Source organism: Pongo pygmaeus, chromosome 18 (genome assembly GCF_028885625.2).
Source record: "Pongo pygmaeus isolate AG05252 chromosome 18, NHGRI_mPonPyg2-v2.0_pri, whole genome shotgun sequence".
NCBI classification, from domain to species: Eukaryota; Metazoa; Chordata; class Mammalia; order Primates; family Hominidae; genus Pongo; species Pongo pygmaeus.
Window position 1 is genome coordinate 29,884,676 of NC_072391.2, and position 21,767 is coordinate 29,906,442.

Genomic DNA, 21,767 nt, shown 5'->3' on the forward strand with positions numbered 1-21,767 from the left:
AAGGTGGCAGGAGTGTGTCCCCTGGCCACTTGCCTTCTCACTTGAACAGACTGTGGATGCAGCACTTGCTCGTGGGTAATTGTGGATCTGACTTTCCAAAAGTACAAGTATGTGGCCACTTTAATCACTGAGCCTCAGTTTCGCTCTCTGTAAGATAGAACTAATAATCCTAGCTGCAGGGATTAAATGGTGGATGCAAACAGCCTTGTACGAAGTTGTTATCTGTGCAGAGGAAAAAGCGGGTGTCACTAGCGTGGAAGGACCCAGAGGATACAGCCAAGCCTTTCTGTCTTCTCCATCCCCTGGCCTTTTAAACGGAAGTGGGGCGGGGCCACGGCATCGATCACTCGGCGCTCCTCCAGGCACTGCGTCGTGATCAGACGAGCGGTGAACGATCGATACTCCTATGCTAGCCTCTGACTCCTCAGGGGAGACAGCAGAGTGGTCGGACGAAACGCAACGAGTCGTCTCCAGCCCAAAGGCGACTCCACACCATCCCAGCTGAAGACAGGTTAGTCTGAGCAACTCGAGAGCGGAGTCAGCTCCATTTCCTCAAAAGTGGAGAGGCCGGGTTCAGAGGCATAAACCGCGCAGGCGTCATGTGAAGCAGCCAAGCGCGGCCTCGCTCGTGCGCCTTGGAAAGCCCCGAGGCTGGCTCGAATCGGCGCATGCGCTGTGAGAATGCAATTTAGCTCATCGCCGGCTTGTCCTGCCGGAGGGTAGAGGGAAAGGCTCCGCGCGTGCGTAGTGCTCGTCTTATGGCAGTGGTTTTGCGCATGCGTGAGGGCAGTCCCTTACTGCAGGCTGCTGTGCGCTTTAGCGGTTCTTGGCGTCGCTTTGGTGTAGCGTTAGTGCTCCTGTGCGGGTTTTATACTCTGCTGTGTGTGTGTCCGCTGCTTTTGGGCAACCGTCCGCTGCTTTTGGGCAACCAGCCGCTGCCCCTGGGCCGCAGGGCCGGCTGGAAACGATTCCGCCGTCAGGTCCCAAATATGAGCCGCAAGAAATGCAGCCCCGGGGAAGGCGCTGAGGAGGGAAGGGGGTCTGAGGCCTCGGGGCTCAAGGCCAGTGCGGGTTACGGGGGACCCTCTGGGGCCTGCGTGTGTGGCTTCCCTAAGGAAAGGTGCTTGTAGCTCGGTAAGACTTAACGATGGGCATCGGTGCGTTTGCCAGCAACGGTAAGAATCGCCGTGCTCAGGAGGACTCGGGAGCAAGCCCGGGGTCAGGAGGTGCGCAGGCGTTGGGGCCACACGGACGACCCAAACACAAGACTGTGTGTCCCTTAGAGAGCCAGAGGGATCCTTGTGCCATGAATTAAAGCTTTCTGGAAAATGTTCCAAACTTCTCTGGGAAGTTTTACGAAGCTTTTTTTTTTGCACAAGTTTTGTGGAATACTGCCATAACATTGAAGAGATTAGAGAACTGGACTCCCTGTTCTTAGAAAGCCAGCTGTAGGCTGATCTGTCCTGGAAGCCCCCTTTGGGAGGCTTTCTCATGACCAGCATGGTGCTCGCAGAGTGCCCACCCTGAGACCCTCTGCAAATCACAGCGAGGCTCTCGGAGAGGCCATTTCACCCAACCACCTTAAAGAATACTCAGGGAGGTGCTTTAGAGGAGTTGATGTTTAAAAATAATGTAAGGCTGGGCGCAGTGGCTCACGCCTGTAATCCCAGCCCTTTGGGAGGCCGAGACAGGCCGATCACTTCAGGTCAGGAGTTCACAAGACCAGCCTGGCCAACATGGCGCGACCCCGTCTCCACTAAAAAAAAATTAGCTGAGTGTGGTGGTGCACACCTGTAATCCCAGCTGCTTGGGCGGCTGAGGCAGGAGAATTGCTTGAACCTGGGAAGTGGAGGTTGCAGTGAGCCAAGATTGGGCCAGTGCACTCCAGCCTGGGTGACAGAACGAGACTCCGTCTCAAAAACAATAATAAAAATAATTTGAGAGAATCCTAGGATGACAAGGCAGTGGCTTCCAAGAGGGATATATCCCATAACCTACCAGGAACCTACTTTGCCAGTTTGCATAGTGAATTCTGCCTGGATGGTGAATTTATAAAGTCCAGGCCTGAGTCTATTCCGGCTGTTTTAAACAGGTTATACTTGGCTCCTTTTTGCTTAGTACGACCAACAAGAAGCCTTTTATAAGATTCATTTTAGTCTTATTTATAAATCCAGGAGAAAAACCACTCAGAGGTTAGCACATAACAACCTATATTCTGACCTTCTGTGCAAGATCATTTCATACACCAGCAGACAAGACTTTATGTAAGGAGCATTTAGGGGCTGAATCAAGTCCACTCAAAAGCTGTTTTATGCAACCCACACTTGATCTCCCCCTGAAAGCTGTTCCAGGTTATGAGGCCAGTTCACAAAGCCCCGACATAAGCCCACTCAAGCTGTTTCTATACCTGACCGCCCCCCTCCCCACAAAAATAAATTAATAAAGCCTTCTCTGGGCTGGGCGTGACAGCTCACGCCTGTAATCCGAGCACTTTGGGAAGCTGAGCAGATCACCTGAGCTCAGGAGTTCAAAACCAGCCTGGGCAACAGGGTGAAACCCCGTCTCTACTAAAAATAGAAAAACTAGCCGGGCACAGTGACGGGCACCTGTAATCCCAGCTACTCAGGAGGCAGAGGCAGGAGAATTGCTTGAACTTGGGAGGCAGAGGTTGCAGTGAGCCAGGATCGCACCATTGCACTCCAGGCTGAGTGACAGAGCAAGACTCTGTCTCAAAAAATAAAAATAAAAAAAACTTCTGTGATCAACAAGAGGTCTTTGAAGGCCAATACCTGTTGAGCTTTGGGAGACTGACTTGTAAAGTGAACATACGAGGCCACTCAGGCTTTTTCATTTGGCCCACATTTGGGTTATGGTAGGTGTCAGTTTGCCTGGAATAACACCAGTTTTTTACTGATGCAGACATAAATATTAATAGCATCTTGGTTTGGATGACCCACCTATACCTGGCCACTAGAAGGCTATCTGTACAACTCCCAATAAACCCTCTTATGTGCATCTCTTGAAAGCCAGTCTGTGGCACCACTCAAAGACTGCTTCACACATCTTTTTTCTTCTTGCAGGGAACTGGCAAGTCACACATCTTATTCTTGACTCCCTCCTTTGGAAGCCTGTTTGTTTAATGTAAGCCTTTTGTGTGCGTGTGCTTTTTTTTTTTTCGGGAGGGACAGAGTCTTGCTCTGTCACCCAGGCTGGAGTGCGGTGGCTAGATCTCAGCTCACCCCAACCTCTGCCTCCCGGGTTCAAGCAATTCTCCTACCTCAGCCTCCCGAGTAGCTGGGATTACAGGCGTGGACCACCACGCTGGCTAATTTTTGTATTTTTAGTAGAGATGGGTTTTCACCATGTTGGCCAGGCTGGTCTCGAGCTCCTGACCTCAGGTGATCCACCCTCCTCAGCCTCCCAAAGTGCTAGGATGACAGGCGTGAGCAACTGCACGTGGCCTTAATATAAGACTTTATAAAACAGCAATTCAGTGAGGGGTTCTGGGAAGCCAACCAATAAAGCCAGGCCATAAGGCTACTCTGCCTAGTCCTTTCCTCTAGAAAACCGCTTGATACAACAAGAAGCCTTTTTATCAGACCAGTATGTGGGAAATGCCGGAAGGCTGATGAGCCTGGACCTGAGGCCATTCAGAAAGGCAGTGACCTGTAGCTCGCACCTGACCTTCCCAGGAGGGCCATCTCAAGTGGTTGGTGGTGTAAAGGCTGCTTCTCACAGCCCATGAGGCCAGCGACCCTGGAAGATTATTTCATACAGCCAACAAGACAGTGTTTCCCCAGCCAGACCAAGACTCCTTCTGTAAGGCCATTTTGCATGGCTAACAGGAGCCAATGTGAGGCTTCTCTCAGGGGGGTAGATGGACACAACAAACAACACTTTCCTGGCACAATGAAGGAACCACAGATCGATTTGTAAAACTAAGACAAAATCTGACTTCACCTGGTCCTTAGACAAGCCCCCATCTATAGGAAGGCCAGTTTTTAAAACAAGTTATAAGGGCCGGGCGTGGTGGCTCACACCTGTAATCCCGGCACTTTAGGAGGCTGAGGTGGGTGGATCACTTGTGGTCAGGAGTTGGAGACCAGCCTGGCCAACATGGCGAAACTCCGTCTCTACTAAAAATACAAAAATTAGTCGGGCGTGATGGCACGCGTGCCTGTGGTCCCAGCTACTCAGAGGCTGAGGCAGGAGAATTGCTTGAACCTGGGAGGCGGAGATTGCAGTGAGCCGAGATCGCGTCACTGCACTCCAGACTGGGTGACAGAGCAAGACTCCATCTCACAAAACCGCTTTGGAAGACTGTTTCCTATACCAGGATGTGGCTGTTTGATATGGCAACTACATAAAAGGCCAAATCATGAGAGGTTTGGGGAAGCCTACGCAACAAGGCAGAACACTGATGCGGCCAGAATGCCGCTTCACCATGCTGCCAACATAAGGCCTTGTAGGAGGCTATAGTTTTATTTTATTTTTTGAAACAGGGTCTTATTCTGTCACCCAGATGGGAGTGCAGAGGCACAAACACGGTTCACTTGCAGCCTTAAACTCCTGAGCTCAAGCAATGTTCCTGCTTCAGCCCCCGGAGTAGCTGAGGCTACAGGCGTGTGCCACCACGGCCAGCTAACTAATTTTTTAATTTTTTTTAGAGACAGGGTCTTTACATGTTGCCCAGGCTGGTCTCGAATTCTTGGGCTCAAGCAGTCCTCCTGTTTCAGACTCCCAAGTAGCTGGGATTATAGGTGCCCTGCTGGGGGATAGTGTATAATAATCTTGAGGCCTTTGGGGAGGCCATTTCAAGTGGCTTATACAGAGGCAATCTGAAATGCCATTTTGAAAACACACAGCCATCCTGAAGCCTCTGTCTCTGGAAAACCATCATATATTGTCAACATAAGTATCTCTGAAGGCCTTTTGATAAGGCTGTTCATTGAAGAACTCTGCATTAAAGAATAATCATAAGGCTATTTCATGTGGCCAAGGGCAGATAGTTTTGTACAGCCAACTCACACTATTAGGAGGCCATCTTTCCCAGAAGGCTGTGTCCATTGGCCTTCAATATGAGGTCTCTAAGGCCAATTTGCAAAGTAGCAGATAGGCTGCCTATGAAGACCAAATGTGAGGCCACCCTGGGAGGCCAGGTGACAAAGCAGCACACGGGGCCACTGGGGGAACCTGGCTACAAAGCCGCACACCTGAGGCCACCTTGAGAAGTTGGCTTGGTAAGGCTGATAGGCGCCCTGTGAGGGGCCATTTTATAAGGTCACCCTGAAACACCAATTTACAAAGCCTATAATCTGCATTGCAGGGAACAGGTTTATAGCCCATTTGAAACCCTCTGGGAGGCTGTTTTCTAAGGCCATCAAGAGACAGGTTTACAAAGCTGGTACGTAGAGCCCCAGTGGAAGCCATTTTTATAGTAAGGCAATAAATGGTCTCCTGGGAGGCCTTTCCACTGGCCTTTATGAGAAGCCAGGATATGAGGCCCCTGAGGTCTTTTGGATGCTCAAGATGAGACTTCTCCATGTTGCTATATAAGATTCATGTAAGCCACACAGGGGATGAGCCAGGAGGCTACCCAGGGAGGCCAGGGATGGGCCCATGTGGTGTCTTGTGCTGGCCTAATGGATAAGTCCATGCTGGAAATTGGACTGTGAAACACTCCAAGAAGGCTGTGAATGAGGCCAACACAAGCCTTCTAGGAGGCTAGAGGTAGAACCCACCCTGGCAGGCTGGGGCTCTCTGAGTCCTACCATACCCTGAGCTTGCTAGAAAGAATGTTCATTGTGAACCAAGGACGGAAATGATCTCATTGTGAGCTCAGCCCTGTGGATACAAAGTCCAAAGAGCTCACCCTTGAAGGCAATGAGTGTTCTGGGCAGACACTGCCACTTACTGTGTAGTTTGGGACAAATTGCTTAACCTCAAAATCTCAGTTTATTCATCTGTAAAACTCCCATCATAGGATTGCAGGGGACGTGTTAATCTGTGTCAAGCATGCAGCATTGACATGGCACACAGGAGAGGGTGCTGAGATCGGCTGGAATTTAAGCCCCGCTTCTGCACAAATGATTGACCGTAGGCCTCAGGGCAAGTCACTTCATTTTTGTTTTTTTTTTTTAATTTGAGACAGGATCTTGCTCTGTCACCCAGGCTGGTGGCATGATCTCGGCTTACTGCAACCTTTGCCCCCAGGCTTAAGTGATCCCACCACCTTTAGTCTCCCGAGTAGCTGGGACCACAGGCATGTACCGCCATGCCCAACTAATTTTTGTATTTTTTGTAGAGATGGGGTCTTGCCATGTTGGCCAGGCTGGTTTTGAATTCCTGAGCTCAAGCAATCCAATTGCCTCGGCCTCCCAAAGTGCTGGGATTACAGGCGTGAGCCACCATGCCGGCCTCCTCGAATACTTTTCAAAGTCTGGCACTCCTGAGTGACTGCCATGAGGCAGACTCTGCTTTTAGGTTCTGCGGAAACGTAGGGGAGAGCTACGTTCTTGCCCTGGTGGAGCTGGCAGTGCAGTGTTGGATAGACACATGTAAGCAGGTGTTTTCATACATCCTGACAAGTACTGTAAGAGAAGCTCAAGGGCTGCAGGAACACAGAACACTGTTGGAGAGTCTTGGCAGGCCTCACATAGGGATATTTAAGATGGGCCTTAAAGATTGGATAGGAGTTGGCCAGGCAGCGGAGGGGTATGGGAGGCACTGCAGATGAGGACAGTACACGTTCCTTTTTGAACAGACATTTATCCAGTGCTTGCTAAGTACCAGGTGTTGCAACAGACCCTGAAGATACAGCGGTGACCCCAGACAGATGAGGGCCCTGCCCTCCAGAGCTTCTGCCCAACAGAGAAGACCGCTGTTGAATAATCCTCGCAGAAGAGATGCAGGAAGCTGCGGGAATGCACAGGGGATCAGGTCTGTCCTGGTGTCTAACTTGTTTCTCTCCACCTCCCCAGGCACGGGACTGAACCAGCTGGTGGTGGCCCGATGGCTGGAGACACCCACTGCCCCGCAGAGCCCCTGGCCAGAGAAGGCACTCTATGGGAGGCCCTCAGGGCACTCCTGCCGCACAGTAAAGAAGACCTGAAGTTGGACCTCGGGGAGAAAGTGGAGAGGAGCATGGTGACGTTGTTGCAGCGAGCCACTGAGCTCTTCTACGAGGGCAGGAGGGACGAGTGTCTGCAGACCAGCGAGGTGATCCTGGACTACTCCTGGGAGAAGCTCAACACGGGCATGTGGCAGGACGTAGCCAAAGACTGGCGCCGGGTCTACGCCATCGGCTGCCTCCTGAAAGCCCTGTGTCTGTGCCAGGCACCTGAGGATGCCAACACTGTGGCCGCAGCCCTGCGGGTCTGTGACATGGGCCTGCTGATGGGGGCAGCCATCCTGGGGGACATCCTCCTTAAAGTCGCTGCCATCCTCCAGACACACCTCCCTGGAAAGAGGCCTGCCCATGGCTCCATCCCGGAGCAACCCTGCACAAAGGTATGTGGGGGAGATTGTCCCCAAGCACACTAGCCATCCAGCAACCCTGTTGTTCTAGAAATTCCGAGTCATCTCTCCCCTGGGGTGAGGCCTCGTGGCCTGCAACCCCTCTGGTGGAAAACAGCATCGCCATTGATTTTGGATTTCTGTTTGTTTTTGGAAGCAGGCTCCCGTTCTGTCACCCAGGCTGTAGTGCGGTAGTGCGATCTCGGCCCCTTTCAGCCTCCACTTCCTGGACTCAAGCAATCCTTCTGCCTCAGCCTCCTTAGTAGCTGGAATTATGGGTGTATGGCACCACACCCAGCTAATTTTTTTAGTTTCTTATTTATTTTTTTCTTTTTGTAGAAATAGGGTCTCATGTTTCTCAGGCTAATCTGGAACTCCTGGCCTAAAGCAGTCCTCCTGTCGTGGCCTCCCGAAGCACTGAGATTACAGGTGTGAGCCACCGTGCTCAGCCCCCATTGATTTTGGAAATGGAACAGCCCCATTCATTTTCTCTTTTTTTTTTTTTTTTTTTTGCAAAGGCAGTGCCCTTTCAGCAGAGAGGCAGCAGAGAAACTTCGTGGTTCCTGAGGGAAACAGCTTAAAGCGATTGTGTGGGTGAGAGCTGCAGCCAGCAGCAGCCCGTTTCTTTCAGCTTCTTGATGGGCTTGCTGAAGTCTCACCCAGGCGAGGCGATACCTCCGGCTGCTCCTGTCTCTCTGCTGCTGGGTTTGGATGCGATACTACAACTAGCTGATGTCTGTTTTGGGATCAATCTCTCCCACCCCTTGGGTCTATGTGCCTGTTCCAAAGAGCACCCCCAGGAACAGAGCATGGTTTACTCTGAAGGCTTCAGGTCCTGGTGCTGACACACAGGCCTCACTTACAACACACCCAAGCGAGTCACTTAACCTCCTTTGAGCCTCGGTTTCCTTGTCTGTAGAGTGGCAGAGTACTGACCCACAGAAAGAAATAACTAAGACTGTACTAGACACTCGGTAGTGGAATTATGGGATGTTTCTGACATTTTTCTAAATGCTTTGCTATGTTTTCCGAATTTCCTACAATGCATATTATTACTATTATTATTATTATTTTTTTTTTTTTTTTTTTTTTTTGAGACAGAGTCTCACTCTGTCACCCCGGCTGGAGTGCAGTGGCGCAATCTCAGCTCCCTGCAACCTCTGCCTCCCAGGTTCAAACAATTCTCCTGCCTCAATCTCCCAAGTAGCTGGGATTATAGGCGCCCACCACCATGCCCAGCAATTTTTGTATTTTTAATAGAGACAGGGTTTCACCATGTTGGCCAGGCTTGTCTGGACCTCAGGTGATCCACCCACCTCAGCCTCCTAAGTGCTGGGATTACAGGTGTGAGCCACAAATTATTTTTATATAAGAAAAATGCAAGTGATTGACACTAAACACACATGCATGTAACCAAAATAAAAGAACATCAAATAAAGGAAGAAGAAAAATTTTCAACAAATATGTCAGACAATGAATATCTCTATTACGTAAGGAATGGTACAAATCAATAGGGAAAAAATCTTGAGCCCCAGGAGGTAGAAGTCCAGGAACCTGAACAGACTGTTCACAAGAAGGAAATAGATCTGTTAAACAAATGTGCAGGAGAATGTTCAGCCTCACCTCTGATTAAAAAAATAAAAGAGAGAGATGCAAATAGCAAAACAGCATGTCATCTTTGGCTATTAAGTTAGCAAACAAGGCTTCATATGATACCCAGTGTTGCCAAGGGCACCATGTGGCCAAGGCATGGTGTGTGGGTTGCTTTTTTGTTTCATTTTTTTTACAGACAGGGTCTTGCCCAGTCACCCACGCTGGAGTGCAGTGGCACAATCATAACTCTCTGCAGGCGGTGCGTGGTGGATCACGCCTGTAATCCCAGCACTTTGGGAGGCCAAGGCCGGCAGATCACCTGCGGTCAGGAGTTCGAGACCAGCCTGGCCAACATGGTGAAACCTCATCTCTACTAAAAATACAAAAATTTGCCGGGCGTCCTGGCACACGCCTGTAATCCCAGCTACTCTGGAGGCTGAGGCAGGAGAATTGCTTGATCCTGAGGTGGAGGTTGTAGTGAGCCGAGATCATGCCACTGCACTCCAGCCTGGGCAACAGAGTGAGACTCGGTCTCAAAAAATAAATAAATAACAAAAAAATAAAAATAAAACATAGCTCACTGCAGCCTCGACCTCCTAGGCTTAGGTGATTTCTCCCACCTCAGCTTCCCGAGTGGCTGGGACTACAGGCATGTACCATCACGCCGAGCTTTTTAAATTTTTTCTAGAGGCAGAGGTTTCTCTATGTTGCCCAGGCTTGTTTCAAACTCCTGGGCTCAAGCAGTCCTTCCACCTCGGTCTCCCAAAGTGCTGGGATTACAGGTATGAGCCACTGTGGCTGGCCATTTCCCAGCAGGTTCACACCTGTGGACACTGAGGCGCTCAAGCAGCAAGTAACTTACTCAGGTCACCCAGTTGGGAGATGGTTAAGTAAATGATGGTGCAGCCACTCCTAAGAAACTGCAAGGACCGGGTGGCCACCTGGAAACTGCTTTTGATAAATGATTGGAGGGGAGAGGCAGGGCTGCTGCTTCATCGTTGCTGTTACTCCCAGCGGGTCAGAGATATTTTGCGTGTGTGTGTGTGTGTGTGTGTGTGTGTGTGTGTGTGTGTGTTTCTGTAAGATGGGAAAAGAATATGTAGGAATGAGAAGACCTTAAGATGGTGAAGTTGGAGATAGTAAGTTTTCCTTTATTGCAGAATGTCTGTGAAAGCAGTTTATAATGAAACAAACATTTTTAATGAAATGGTTAAGAAAAAAACCACCTTGATCTCATGAGGAGCAAATAGTAATAGTACCAGTAATAATAACAAACGTTGTCTATTGTTGTTACTGTACTCTTGACAGCTAAGCTCTCCTACCCCTGACACAGGTTCCTGGTAGAATATCTCCACTGTCAACTTCCTGAGGTGGTTGCTATTTTGTTCTGTTTTGATTTTAAACAGAAAGCAAGGGCGGACCATGGTTTGATTCCAGATGTGAAGTTAGAAACAACAGTCCCCCGGCTGCACCGTCCGTCCCTCCAGCATTTCAGGGAGCAGTTTTTGGTTCCAGGGAGGCCCGTGATCCTGAAAGGCGTGGCTGACCACTGGCCGTGCATGCAGAAGTGGAGGTGGGTGGTCACCGAGGGAGGTGAGGTCCCTTTTCCCATTTTAGCGTTCCCCAGGGCTCCCTGAATTCCTCCCGACCATCCGCAGGGAAATGCAGCCTTGCAGATGCTTCACTAGCAGCCCTTGACTGATTGCCAAGGGGTTAAAAAAGAGTGAAAAGTAAGGTGCTCTGAATTTATGCCGCAGGTTATGGGATTCTTACCTTCTACCTTGCTCTCCCTAAGCGGTTTTTTAATGAGTCCCTAAGTGGCAGTCCTAGGATGTGTCTGTTATGCAATTTTGCAGGATCCTAGCAATTTCAGACCATCTCAGGGGCCCTGAGGCTAAGCGCAGAAATAACCCAAGAGACAGCCCCTCTCTCTCTGAGGGAGTCTGTGGTCTCCTTGTGTTTGTTTCTAGTCCTTTCTCCGAATCATGATGGGGAGATCAGATCAGCAGCTGGAGCGTGGCTGTCATGCCGCAGCTCTGCATGAGTTTGGAAATAAGGAGGCATCTCTCCAGGAAGGTAGATGGAGTCAGCCTGTTTTGTGGTTTAGCGGAGGGAAGGGTACCCGCTGAGACATGTGGAGGAATTCTCATTGCAGGAGCTCTCCTCACAGCAAGGCTTCATTAAGCATTTTACTACACACCTGGCACTAGGACAGGTGTTATCACCACCCCCATTCTGTAAATGGGGATCAAGGACTCAGGTTCAGTAACCTGCGGCAGATCCCCTGGCCTGTAACTGATGAGGCCTGGAATCAGTCCCAGGCTAGATGGCAGAGTCCAGGAGACTGCCACCTGCCGCACTGCCCACTGTTTGTTCAAAGGTTTCTCAGCTTAGGGACAAAATGAGCCAAGAAAGAAGTGAGGAGGCCGTTGGCAAGCAGGGAACTAGAGCAGCCCAGCCAACCAGACTGGCCGGCCCAATCTGCAAAGCTGCACAGCACTGTGTATGAGCCACACAGCCTTGAACAGGGAGCCCCGCCTCTCCATGCCAGTTTCCTCATCAGTGAAGCTGGGGATGACAGTCCTTGTCTCTGCACATGAGGTTTTCCGAGGATGAAAGGGGACCACATGCAAAGCACACTTAGTACTATGCCCAACAGATATTAGCAGTGACGATGCCAATGTGTGTCTTTCTGCTAGTTTGGAGTATATCCAAGAGATCGCTGGCTGCCGAACTGTCCCAGTGGAAGTTGGTTCAAGGTACACAGATGAGGAATGGTCCCAGACACTCATGACGGTCAACGAGTTCATCAGCAAATACATCGTGAATGAGGTACATCACGGGGACTGCTTTCCCCTAATACTTGCAAAGGAGAGAGCATAGTACATTTAGGCAAATAACCCTCCATGTGTTGTAATGGGAGGTTTTGGAGGAGCCAGTCTGTAAGTCTGTGGTCGGAGGGATGACCACAGCGAGGAAGGCAGGCTGCTCGGCCAGCAGACATGAGGGATTCATGTCAGGTCCTTTTTAATGGGCAGGGGAGTATAATTCAGTGGGTTTTTAGCCTATTGCAAAAGTTGGACAGCTAAGTCAAGAGTATGTGTATTTAAAATTTTAATAGCAGCCAGGCGTGGTGGCTCACACCTGTAATCCCAGCACTTTGGGAGGCTGAGGCAGGCGGATCACTTGAGCCCAGGAGTTCAAGACCAGCCTAGGAAACATAGTGAAACCCTGTCTCTATAAAAAACATAAAAATTATCTGGGTGTAGTGGTGTGTGCCTGTAATCCCAGCTACTCAAGAGGCTGAGGTGGGGCAAATTGCTTGAGCCCAGGAGGCAGAGGTTGCAGTGAGCCAAGATCAGGCCACTGCATTCCAGCTTGGACAATAGAACCAGGCCCTGTCAAAATTAGGACAGGACAGGACAGGATGGGACAATTTATTTTTCCCAAAAGTTCAATCACTTATACTTTCACCAGTAATTAACACAAGGGTCCGTTTTCTTACATCTTTGTCTGCACTGTTTGTTGCCATTTTATGAAAGTGTTTGCCAATCAGATGGATGAGATCAGTGCTTTAGAAACTGGGTACCCCAGTGCTGGAGAGGTTCTTTGAAGCTGCCCTAGGGCCTCTAAGGGTTGGAGAGGACCACTCAGGATGGAGTGGAAGGGTGGTGGGGGCTGGGGCTGGGGCCAGCTGGATAGCAGCAGCAGGAGGGCATCTGTCACGACTAACTGGGCTTTCTGTGTCGCCTCTGGTTTTCCCTGGTGGATTAGCCAAGGGACGTCGGGTACCTTGCTCAGCACCAGCTCTTTGACCAGGTAAGTCTGAGGCCACGCTCCTCTGTCCCTCACCGTCTCACCTTCCCCTCTCCTCCCGTCCTGGGCTCAGTGCGGCTGGAGGAGTGGGCATGAGTAGGAGGGAGGCAGCAGGGTAGGCTGGGAAGTCGACAGGACGTGGGTGACGAGGAGCCATTTTCCTAAAGTGACAGGAAACACTGGGGGGGTCGCCAGTGCCCCGAGGATTGCAGGGGCCGCTGTTCAGAGATGAAGGGAGCAGCTGTCGGAGCGGGTGGCTGGCTGGGCAGTTGCTGTGGTGCAAGGAGAGGTGATGCTGGCAGGTGGAGCAGTTCAAAACAGGTGTGAACCACCGAGCCCTGGACGTGGGTGGATGTGTGGGGGAGGGAGGGAAGATGGGGGAAGATGCCCAGATTCAGGACCCCAAAACACTAAACAGATGGAGCTGGGGCGCCTAGGAGGGACCTGACTGGTGTGGTGTCTGCCAGGAGTGCCCAGGGAGGCAGCACTTGGCAGGATTCAAGGATAGAGCCAGGTGTGTGCCCTGAACGTGGAAGACTTGAGTCAGTCGGGGTCAGGGCTACAGCCATGGGTGGGCTGGGGCCACACCTCTGTAGCCTTTGCAGTGGGGCCCTGGGATACTGCTTAGCTGCTGTATCTACTGCTGAAGCCAGGACTGCCTCTCTGTCTCGATGGGGAACCCAGGGCCAGTAGGGGCTGTGCCAGGAGCCTTCATGCCAACATTAAAGGAGGCCGACGGTGTCTCTTCCCCAGGCCTCCCTATTAGGACTTGTGCATCCTGCGTCCTGTCCATGTCACTTGCTAAGTGAAGGAAAGGGGGATTCTAATTGATCAGGTCCCTACTGTGTGATCCCGAGACCCACCTTTCCCCTGACCCTGGTGATCCCGGGGGCATGGCCTCAGTGTGGGCTGGGGACCCTGGAAGCCATGGTTAACCTTGGCTCCCTATCCTGGAGCAGCTGTTTCATACTTTGTAGAACAGGAGGAGGTATATTTAGGAGTAGAAGGCCAAGTTCACAGTGACTTTCAAGATGAGCCAGGACTTGAAAGACATTTCGGGTAATGGAGGGCCGCCTGGGTGTTTACCTTGGGTCCCAGAGCTGAGTGTCCGCCATGCTGTGGAGAGGACCCTGGAGAAGTCCCAGCAGCCCACACCCAGGTGTTATCATGCCGTGTGGCAAGGACAGTGTTATCATGCCGTGTGGCAAGGACAGGTAGAGAAGGAATCTTCTCTACCTACAGGACGCTCAGGGACTCCTACCAAATTCTTGTCCCAGAACCTCTTATTGACTTTTCTCCCAGGGACCCCATGTTCTAGAAGATTTTGGCCATCAGTTTAAGCCTGCCTCAATTATCAGTCACATCTCGGGAACACTGATTCCCTTCGGGTCTTTGCATCCTTGGCCAGTGAGTCTGATGACATGATCTGGTCAGCCAATCACCTTTCAGAAATCCTGATGATGTCATCAGGGACCAATCATAGTTTCTGCTCAGATTCCACAGGGCCAGTTCTGGTCAAAAGCAGCAGTGTCGGGTATTACCTTTGGGAGGAACCCCCCACAGCCCTGGGAGGGACCTCAGCTTGTGAACTTGTACTTCAGTCCTAATCAGCAGGCGCGGCTGCATTTCTGCACAGCTGATTTGAGACAGGTTCTTAAAGGTCTGAATAGCAGTGTCCGGGACCAAGCTCCCTGTGGGGAGAACATTCCAGCTTTTCCTGGTACACACTGGTTTCTGAGCCAGCAGCCTGAAGTTAACGTCACTGCTCCCGAAGGAATGGTAGTGTCTCCCTGCAGGTGCCTTCAGGCTGGGGAGCAGTGACTCTAAAAAGACCTGCGTCCCTCTGGCAACCTTGTTTTCATGCCTCTGAAGTTTGAAAAATGCCACCGGGTCCAACCAGGGTCCTGTGAAGAACCCTGGGGTTCTTGGTGGCCTGGGGGGTGTGGGCTGGTGGCCTGCTCTGGTGGGTTCAACCCCGGAGGTAACTGAGGTGCCTGCTAAGGGTCTGGATAGGAAGTGGACTTAGAGTGAGTGTGTTTTCACTCTGAGACCCTGGCTTTGTCTAAAGGAGGCCAGGGCCGTGTGCAGTGGCTCACACCTGTAGTCCCAACACTTCGGGAGGCCAAGCAGGACCAGCCTGGACAACATAGCAAGACCCCATCTCTACAAAAATAAAATTAGCCAGGCATGGTGGCATGCTCCTGTGGTCCCAGAAACTCAGGAGGCTGAGGCAGGAGGATCGCTTAGACCCTGCAGGTTGAGGCTACAGTGAGCCGTGATGGCACCACTGCACTCCGGACTGGGTGACAGAACAAGACTGTCTTTGAAAAAAAAAAATTACAATAAATAAATAAAGGAGGCCAGGCCACCGCAGCCCTGCCCCACCGTGAACATCCAAGATCGCCTGATGTGTGGCATATAACTCTGTCGGAGGCCATGGGGAGCTGCCCCACCCTTACTGCATCATATAAAGCTCAGAGCACAGACCCAGGCCCACACCTGCCGTTCTTGTCAGGCAGTTTCTCTTCTCTGCCCAGCCTGTTTCTGCCAGGTATGGCAACAAATCCTCTGTGCCTACCCTGGCTTTTAAAACTAGGACAGCGAGGGCCGGGTGCAGTGGCTCACGCCTGTAATCCCAGTACTTTGGGAGGCCGAGGCGGGTGGATCAATTAAGTCCAGGAGTTTGAGAGCAGCCTATGCAACATAGCGAAACCCTGTCTCTACAAAAATTAAAATTAAAAAAAATTAGCCGGGTGTGGTGCATGCTTGTAGTCCCAGCTACTAGGGAGGCTGAGGTGGGAGGATCACTTGAGCCCAGGAGGCAGAGGCTGCAGTGAGCTGAGATCACGCCACCGCACTGCAGCCTGAGAAACAGAGCCAGACCCTGTCTCAAACACACACACACATAATGGATATAGGTATGTGTTTCTGACTCTTCGTTGGCCTCCGGGTTGTGGTGTCCCCGGCCAGATCCCCACCTCTCGTGTCTGCTCTGCCACCCACAGATCCCGGAGCTGAAGCAGGACATCAGCATCCCCGACTACTGCAGCCTGGGCGATGGGGAGGAGGAGGAGATCACCATCAATGCCTGGTTTGGTCCCCAGGGAACCGTCTCCCCACTACATCAGGATCCCCAGCAAAACTTCCTAGTCCAGGTTGGAGCTGCAGCTGGAATAGTGGCCTCCTATCTCCTCCTGGCCCGGACACCTGGCCGGCCACATTCTCTGCCTTTAAACACCGGGCTCTTAAAAAGAAACAAGCACTGAAGGGGATGAGGACAAAAATATAAAACAAACTCACAAACGGCCCCAGGCCCGGGAAGGCCTCTGCAGTCGGCGCTTCCAGAAGCGGCTCCTCCTGCATGTGCTCCTCCCAAGATCCCTCACAGGGGAGCCCTCGGGAGAGGGAGCGAGTGCTGGTGTGGGTGCCTGCCACCCATCTGATCCAGACCAGCTTCCAAATAGGAGGCGGCAGGTTGGGGTGGAGTTTTCTCAATCACTGGGAGGTTTTTTCCTGAGACCCAGGCAGAGGAGCAGATGGGTTTGCTGCAAGGGGAGGCACCTGTCTACTGCTGTAAGACCACCTTGGTTTTCGCAGGCAAAGAGGTTTAATAAAGGAGAATATTCTCCTACCCCAGCAGACCAGTCCAGAGAGGCGGCCCAGGAGTGGGCTAAGAGCTGGCTTCGGGAGCCAGCCTGCCTGGTGCGGACAGCAGCCCTGCCACACCTCAGCTGTGTGAGCTTGGGCAGCTCATTTAATCTCTCTGTGCCTCAGTTTCCTCACCTGCAAAATGAGAGTGAAGATAAACCACCTCAGAGAGGATTAAACCAATTAACACATATAAAGCACTTAAGCAGTGCCTGGCACAGACAAGCGCCTAATAATTGTGGGCTCCAAAAATGAAGTTATATTTCAAAATGTATTTGGAAGAAAAACATACCTTAGGCCAAGTTTGGTGGTTCACACCTATAATCCCAGCACTTTGGGAGGCCGAGTCAGGAGGATCACTTGAGGCCAGGAGTTCAAGACCAGCCTGGGTAACATAGTGAAACCCAATCTCTACCAAAAATAAAAATACAAAAATCAGCTGGGTGTGGTGGGGCACACCTGTAGTCCCAACTGCTGGGGAGGCTGGGGCAGGAGGATCTCTGGAGGCCAGGAGGTTGAGACTGCAGTGAGCCTTGATCGCACCACTGCACTCCAGCCTGGATGACCGATTGAGACCCTGTCTCTAAAAAAATAGAAAAGCATACACGTGGAACTGTAAGCATGTGTGTGGTGGGGAAGGGCAGGCTGGGCCCAGGGAGCAGCATGTGGAAGGGCACAGAGGCCAGAGTGGGCTTGGGGCAGCAGCGGAGCAAGGCCACCAGCTGACTGTCAGGGTCTCTCTTCCCAGGTGATGGGGAGGAAGTACATCCGGCTGTATTCCCCGCAGGAGTCAGGGGCTCTGTACCCTCATGACACGCACCTTCTCCATAACACGAGCCAGGTGGGCACTGGGGATCTGGGGTGACATTGCAGGTTCTCCCCACTGCCCCTGGAGATGATGACGTCCCTTGCTTTCTTCAGGTTGACGTGGAGAATCCCGACCTGGAGAAGTTCCCCAAGTTTGCCAAGGCCCCATTCCTGTCCTGCATCCTGTCTCCTGGAGAGATCCTGTTCATCCCGGTGAAATACTGGCATTACGTGCGGGCTCTGGATTTGAGCTTCTCGGTCAGCTTCTGGTGGTCGTAGCCAGGATAGGAGCTGAAAGGGCCTGACATGCAGACAGCATTCATCTGTTCACTAATTTCCTGGGTCCTGGAATCTATAGAGACAAGCAGGACTGAACCTGTGTCCTGAAGAGCCTTCACTGCCCAGTGGCAGCCCTGGGGGGCTGAGCTCCAGCACTGGACAGGCACAGAGCGGGGGCTGCTCAGGAAGGAGCATACTCCAGGCCAGGGGTGCATGGCAGAGGAAGGTGGGGAGAACCCAGAAGGACATTGCAGGCAGACAGCCTGCATGGGGACTCTGGCATCAGAAAGCCTAATGTTTTTGGGAAACGGGTGGGTCACACGGGCAGGGGTGAAACGTGGGCTCTGAGGTTGGCTACTTGATTCAAACCCGGCCGCACTGCGTACCTGCTATGTGACTTGGCCAGGATCCCTCACTTTGATGTGCCCATATGGAAAAGAGGGCAAGGCCAGTCCTCACTGCCGAGGGCCAAGAAGGCGGTGCTGAGCCCCTGCTACTGCATGAACCTTAGCCGCTGTCACTGATCCCAATTACTCTGATCCTTTTGCCCTTCCTTCCCATAACGGCCTGCTGGATGCTACAGCCTGAATACTGGAGAGAGCTGGGTATTGCCCAGGTCACAGGAGAGAGTCTGTAGAGACCTGCACAGGAGCCCCGACCCCTGCTGAGCAGCGGGAGCTTTCTGTCATCCCCATGGCTCAAGGATAACCTACCTGCCTGCAGAGAAGTGCGAAGGTCTTGCTGGATGACTCTTCACCCTCACTCACTCAGGAGCAGGCTCCCAAGTGAAGAAACCACCGAACCATCACCAGCTCCTAGAAGCCTCCCTCCCACCACCTTCTAGTCACCATCCCCCAGAAGTAATGACTCTCAAACCTGGGGGATTTGAGGCCAGGGGGAGAGCCAGGCTCTATGCTTTCTGTAATTGTGTTGTTTGTGTGCACGCAGGTTTGTTTTATGTTTTGGCCATTAAGATTTTCCCCAGCCCGCTGTTTTTTGTTTTTTAAACTAAATAGAGATGGGATCTTGCTATGTTGCCCAGGCTGGTCTTGAACTTCTGGGCTTAAGCGATCCTCCCACCTTGGCCTCCCAAAGTGCTGGGGTTACAGGTGTGAGCCACAAGCCAGCCTTGGCTTCTTTCTTCCCCCGTCTAAGATAGGCCTGGGGAAAAGAGCCCTGAGGGTTGAGCTGCCATCCTGCCAGCATCCTGCCACTGGCTCAGCTGCTTGTCTTTTAGCCAAAAATCAAGCAGCCCCAGGAAGGATTCTGGTTGGCCAGGGGGTAGCTACCCTGGGGTAACTAGAAGGGGGATGGGAAGGTGGCCATGGGCAGCTGAACTCCAGCTCCTGATGCCCTCTACCTAGGCCAAGGAATTTGACTTTATCATGTAGGTCCTGGGGTTCTCAGCCTTTGAGCAGACACCAGCAGAATCTGCATTCTCGAAAGCTGGCTGTTGGCAGGGAGAGGCCGTGATACTTACTCATCCTGGGAGTGGGCTGCCGAGGGGCCATGGGCGTGCTGGGGAGTGGCAAACACAAGAGCTATCTGGAAGCTGAGTCCACTTGGCTCTGTGGGCAGCTGTTTGCAAGGACATTGTTTATTCCCTGCCATGGTTAATAGTGAATTACTTAATCTTTCACAGGAAGAATTTACACCAGATGTCAACACCCCTGAAAGTAGCAAGGCATAAAACAGGGACGCCCTTATGACTAGGTTCACCATTAGTGAGGAGGTGTGACGGCCCGGCCACAGTGGGCTGTGACTCGGCCCGCCTGTGTAACTCACACCCCTTCCCCAGCTGAAGGACAGGCAGACTGTGGCCCCAGCTCCCAGTACCTAGCCACTCCAGCTGGCAGGCCCCACGGCCCATCTGTAGTATAGCATGACAGAAAGCTGGGCACGGGAGGCCACGTTCATTAATGTGTGGTATCCTGGCCAGGCTTCAAGCAAATGTCCCTTGTCAGATGAGGAATGGGAAAAGGGGAGATGTCCTGCCCTGTGGGTGAGGACACGCAGCATCTGGAACTCCTCATGAGGGTTTTGAGTGAGTGCTAGTGTGTGTGGTGGGACGTTCATGTCGGTGTCATCATGCAGGGGTTGGAGGCAACAGAGACGAGCAGCAGGAGGGCTGGTGTCCCCAGTGGCCAAGTGCCCAGAGGCTTCCTGAGTCCCCGGCCAGGACTGACTCGAGCTCAAAGAATGAACAACCAGAACCAAGGGACAACTGGGACAGTCCGGAGCTGCCCCGGCCCCTCCTGCAGGCAGTATTTGCTGGTTGGCTTTTTGCTTTCTGGCGTCCATCTTCCCGTCTTCCAGAACGGCACGCTGACTGCATTCTGGAGAATGACCTCTGCCCCAGGGATGTGGTCCTGGAAGGTCTGTACGTCAGCTCCTCCCTGGACCGGCATCTTGAGGGCGTGTTGGGAGGAATTCAGACAGGCTGGAGCCAACCCCGTGTGGCAGCAGCGCCGGCAGTGACAGAATTGTCTTGACATCCACGACCCTTATTCCAAGGTCTGCCATTCTAGACTGGTCCTGCCTTCCTGTCATTTCTGCAAGCCACCTCATACGTTTCCAAAAAACCCCTCTTTAGGTGAGGCCGGCCAGGGCTGGCACTGGCTGAATGCACTGGGCTTACCAATGGGCCTGTCTCTGCCCACTGATGAAGGGCTAAGCTGGGTCCCCGGCTGCCTCCCTGATGGGAAGGTGGGCTTGAGGGCTGAGGAGCCCAGACCTGGTTCTGGGAGGGTGAGCCTCCCACCAGGGGTCATTGGTTCACTGAGCCTTGGATGCGTGCTCCACCCTGGGTTTATGGAGGTGAACAAAGTGGGGTGGTCCTGCCTGCAGCGGGGGAGGCCAGCCACCAATTCAGTGTCCAAGTTCACTCCCTGCTGCCCCTGAGGCTATTGAGGATGCAATTGCACCTTCGATTTGCTTAGGGAAAGGCCCCTGCTCCCTCAGCCACGTGGCCTGAGAGGGACGGCCCCACCCCTCTCTCCGAGGTGGGTCTGATTTTCCAATGCCAGCTGGATAATCCCATCCCCACCTCACAGGTGTCCATGTGGGAGCTGTGGGCCATGAGGATGCTTGCAAGGGTGTGGGAGCCCTCTTCCTCCTGATCCCGGGCATGATGCGTGAGGCCCAGAGGCATGGCAGCTATTTTGCTACCATGAAGAAAGCAGCTGGATTTCTAGGAAACCACCTCGTAGGCCCCAAGCATGCATGCAGCCAGCCCAGTGAAAGCACAGTAGACACAGAAATATGGCTGTCTGGTGACCTTGCTGGAGTCTCTGCACGAGGCATCTCCTCAAGACCCCTGTGGCCAAGTCCTTCCTTGTTTCAGCCAGTCTGAGTTGGCTTTTCTGTCATGACTGAAGCATCCTGACTGATGCTGGGGTTCAAGAGAGGGATGAAGATGGGGACTTAACAAGTGTGAGGATGGAGGAAGTGCAGGGAGCGAGGGGCTGACCAGTGCCAAAGGGTGAGCGGGTACTAGCCAGGAAACAAAGCCGGACACCAGAGGGGAGGGCGCACAGGCCCAGGGCGCTCTGTGTAGAGGCTCCGGAGCTGACGAAGGAAGCGCTGCACCCTGAGCAGTGGGTGGGGGGAGGCGGTGGCAGACGAGCAGGGGCCTCACCAGGGGGCATCCAGGGGTCTTCTGTAGGGAGCACAGAGCAGGGTGTGGGCCGGGCTAGAGGGCTATTGGCAGCTGGGCTGGACAGGATCTGGTGACAGTGGATGCAGGAGGGTCAGGGAGAGGAAGCACTGAGGCTGACTCCTGGTCCCGGCTGGGGCAGCTGGATGGCAGGGCTGCCGGGCACCCACAGGGAGCAGAGGGTCCAGGGAGGGAGAGCACACGTCCCGCCCAAAGGCCCAGCCTCAGCCCATTCAGGCCAGGGGAGAGTTCAGACTAGGGAGCTGGGGAGGCCAAGGCTCACACATCCAGGTTCGGGCCAGCCCAGTCCTGCTGGGACAGCTGGCCACAGCTGGGACTGGAGGCAAGGCTGCCCTGGGCAAGGACAGTGAGCTGTCCTGAGCCGTTGCTGGGGCCTCTTGCTGGCTTCACCTGCTGGAGCCCAAACCCAGGGGGTCTGAGTGACGACCGAACT

General features: G+C 52.7%; 1 protein-coding gene across 7 annotated transcripts; it reads left to right on the forward strand.

Moving 5' to 3' along the window:
* The first annotated feature begins 362 nt into the window (after positions 1-362).
* Positions 363-18,694, forward strand: KDM8 (lysine demethylase 8). Of its 7 annotated transcripts, none has more exons than XM_054452692.2 (8): positions 363-511; positions 6,981-7,509; positions 10,515-10,681; positions 11,808-11,940; positions 12,883-12,927; positions 15,930-16,079; positions 17,321-17,413; positions 17,494-18,694. In XM_054452692.2, the coding sequence occupies exons 2-8, from the start codon at positions 7,012-7,014 to the stop codon at positions 17,656-17,658; spliced, it is 1,251 nt and encodes a 416-aa protein (XP_054308667.1). In that variant the 5' UTR covers positions 363-511; positions 6,981-7,011; the 3' UTR covers positions 17,659-18,694. The 7 variants fall into 7 exon arrangements, with proteins under 7 accessions (XP_054308667.1, XP_063510770.1, XP_054308671.1 ...); XM_054452696.2 differs by lacking the exon at positions 363-511 and adding an exon at positions 864-1,099; XM_063654699.1 differs by lacking the exon at positions 363-511 and adding an exon at positions 868-1,175.
* The last annotated feature ends 3,073 nt before the right edge of the window (positions 18,695-21,767 follow it).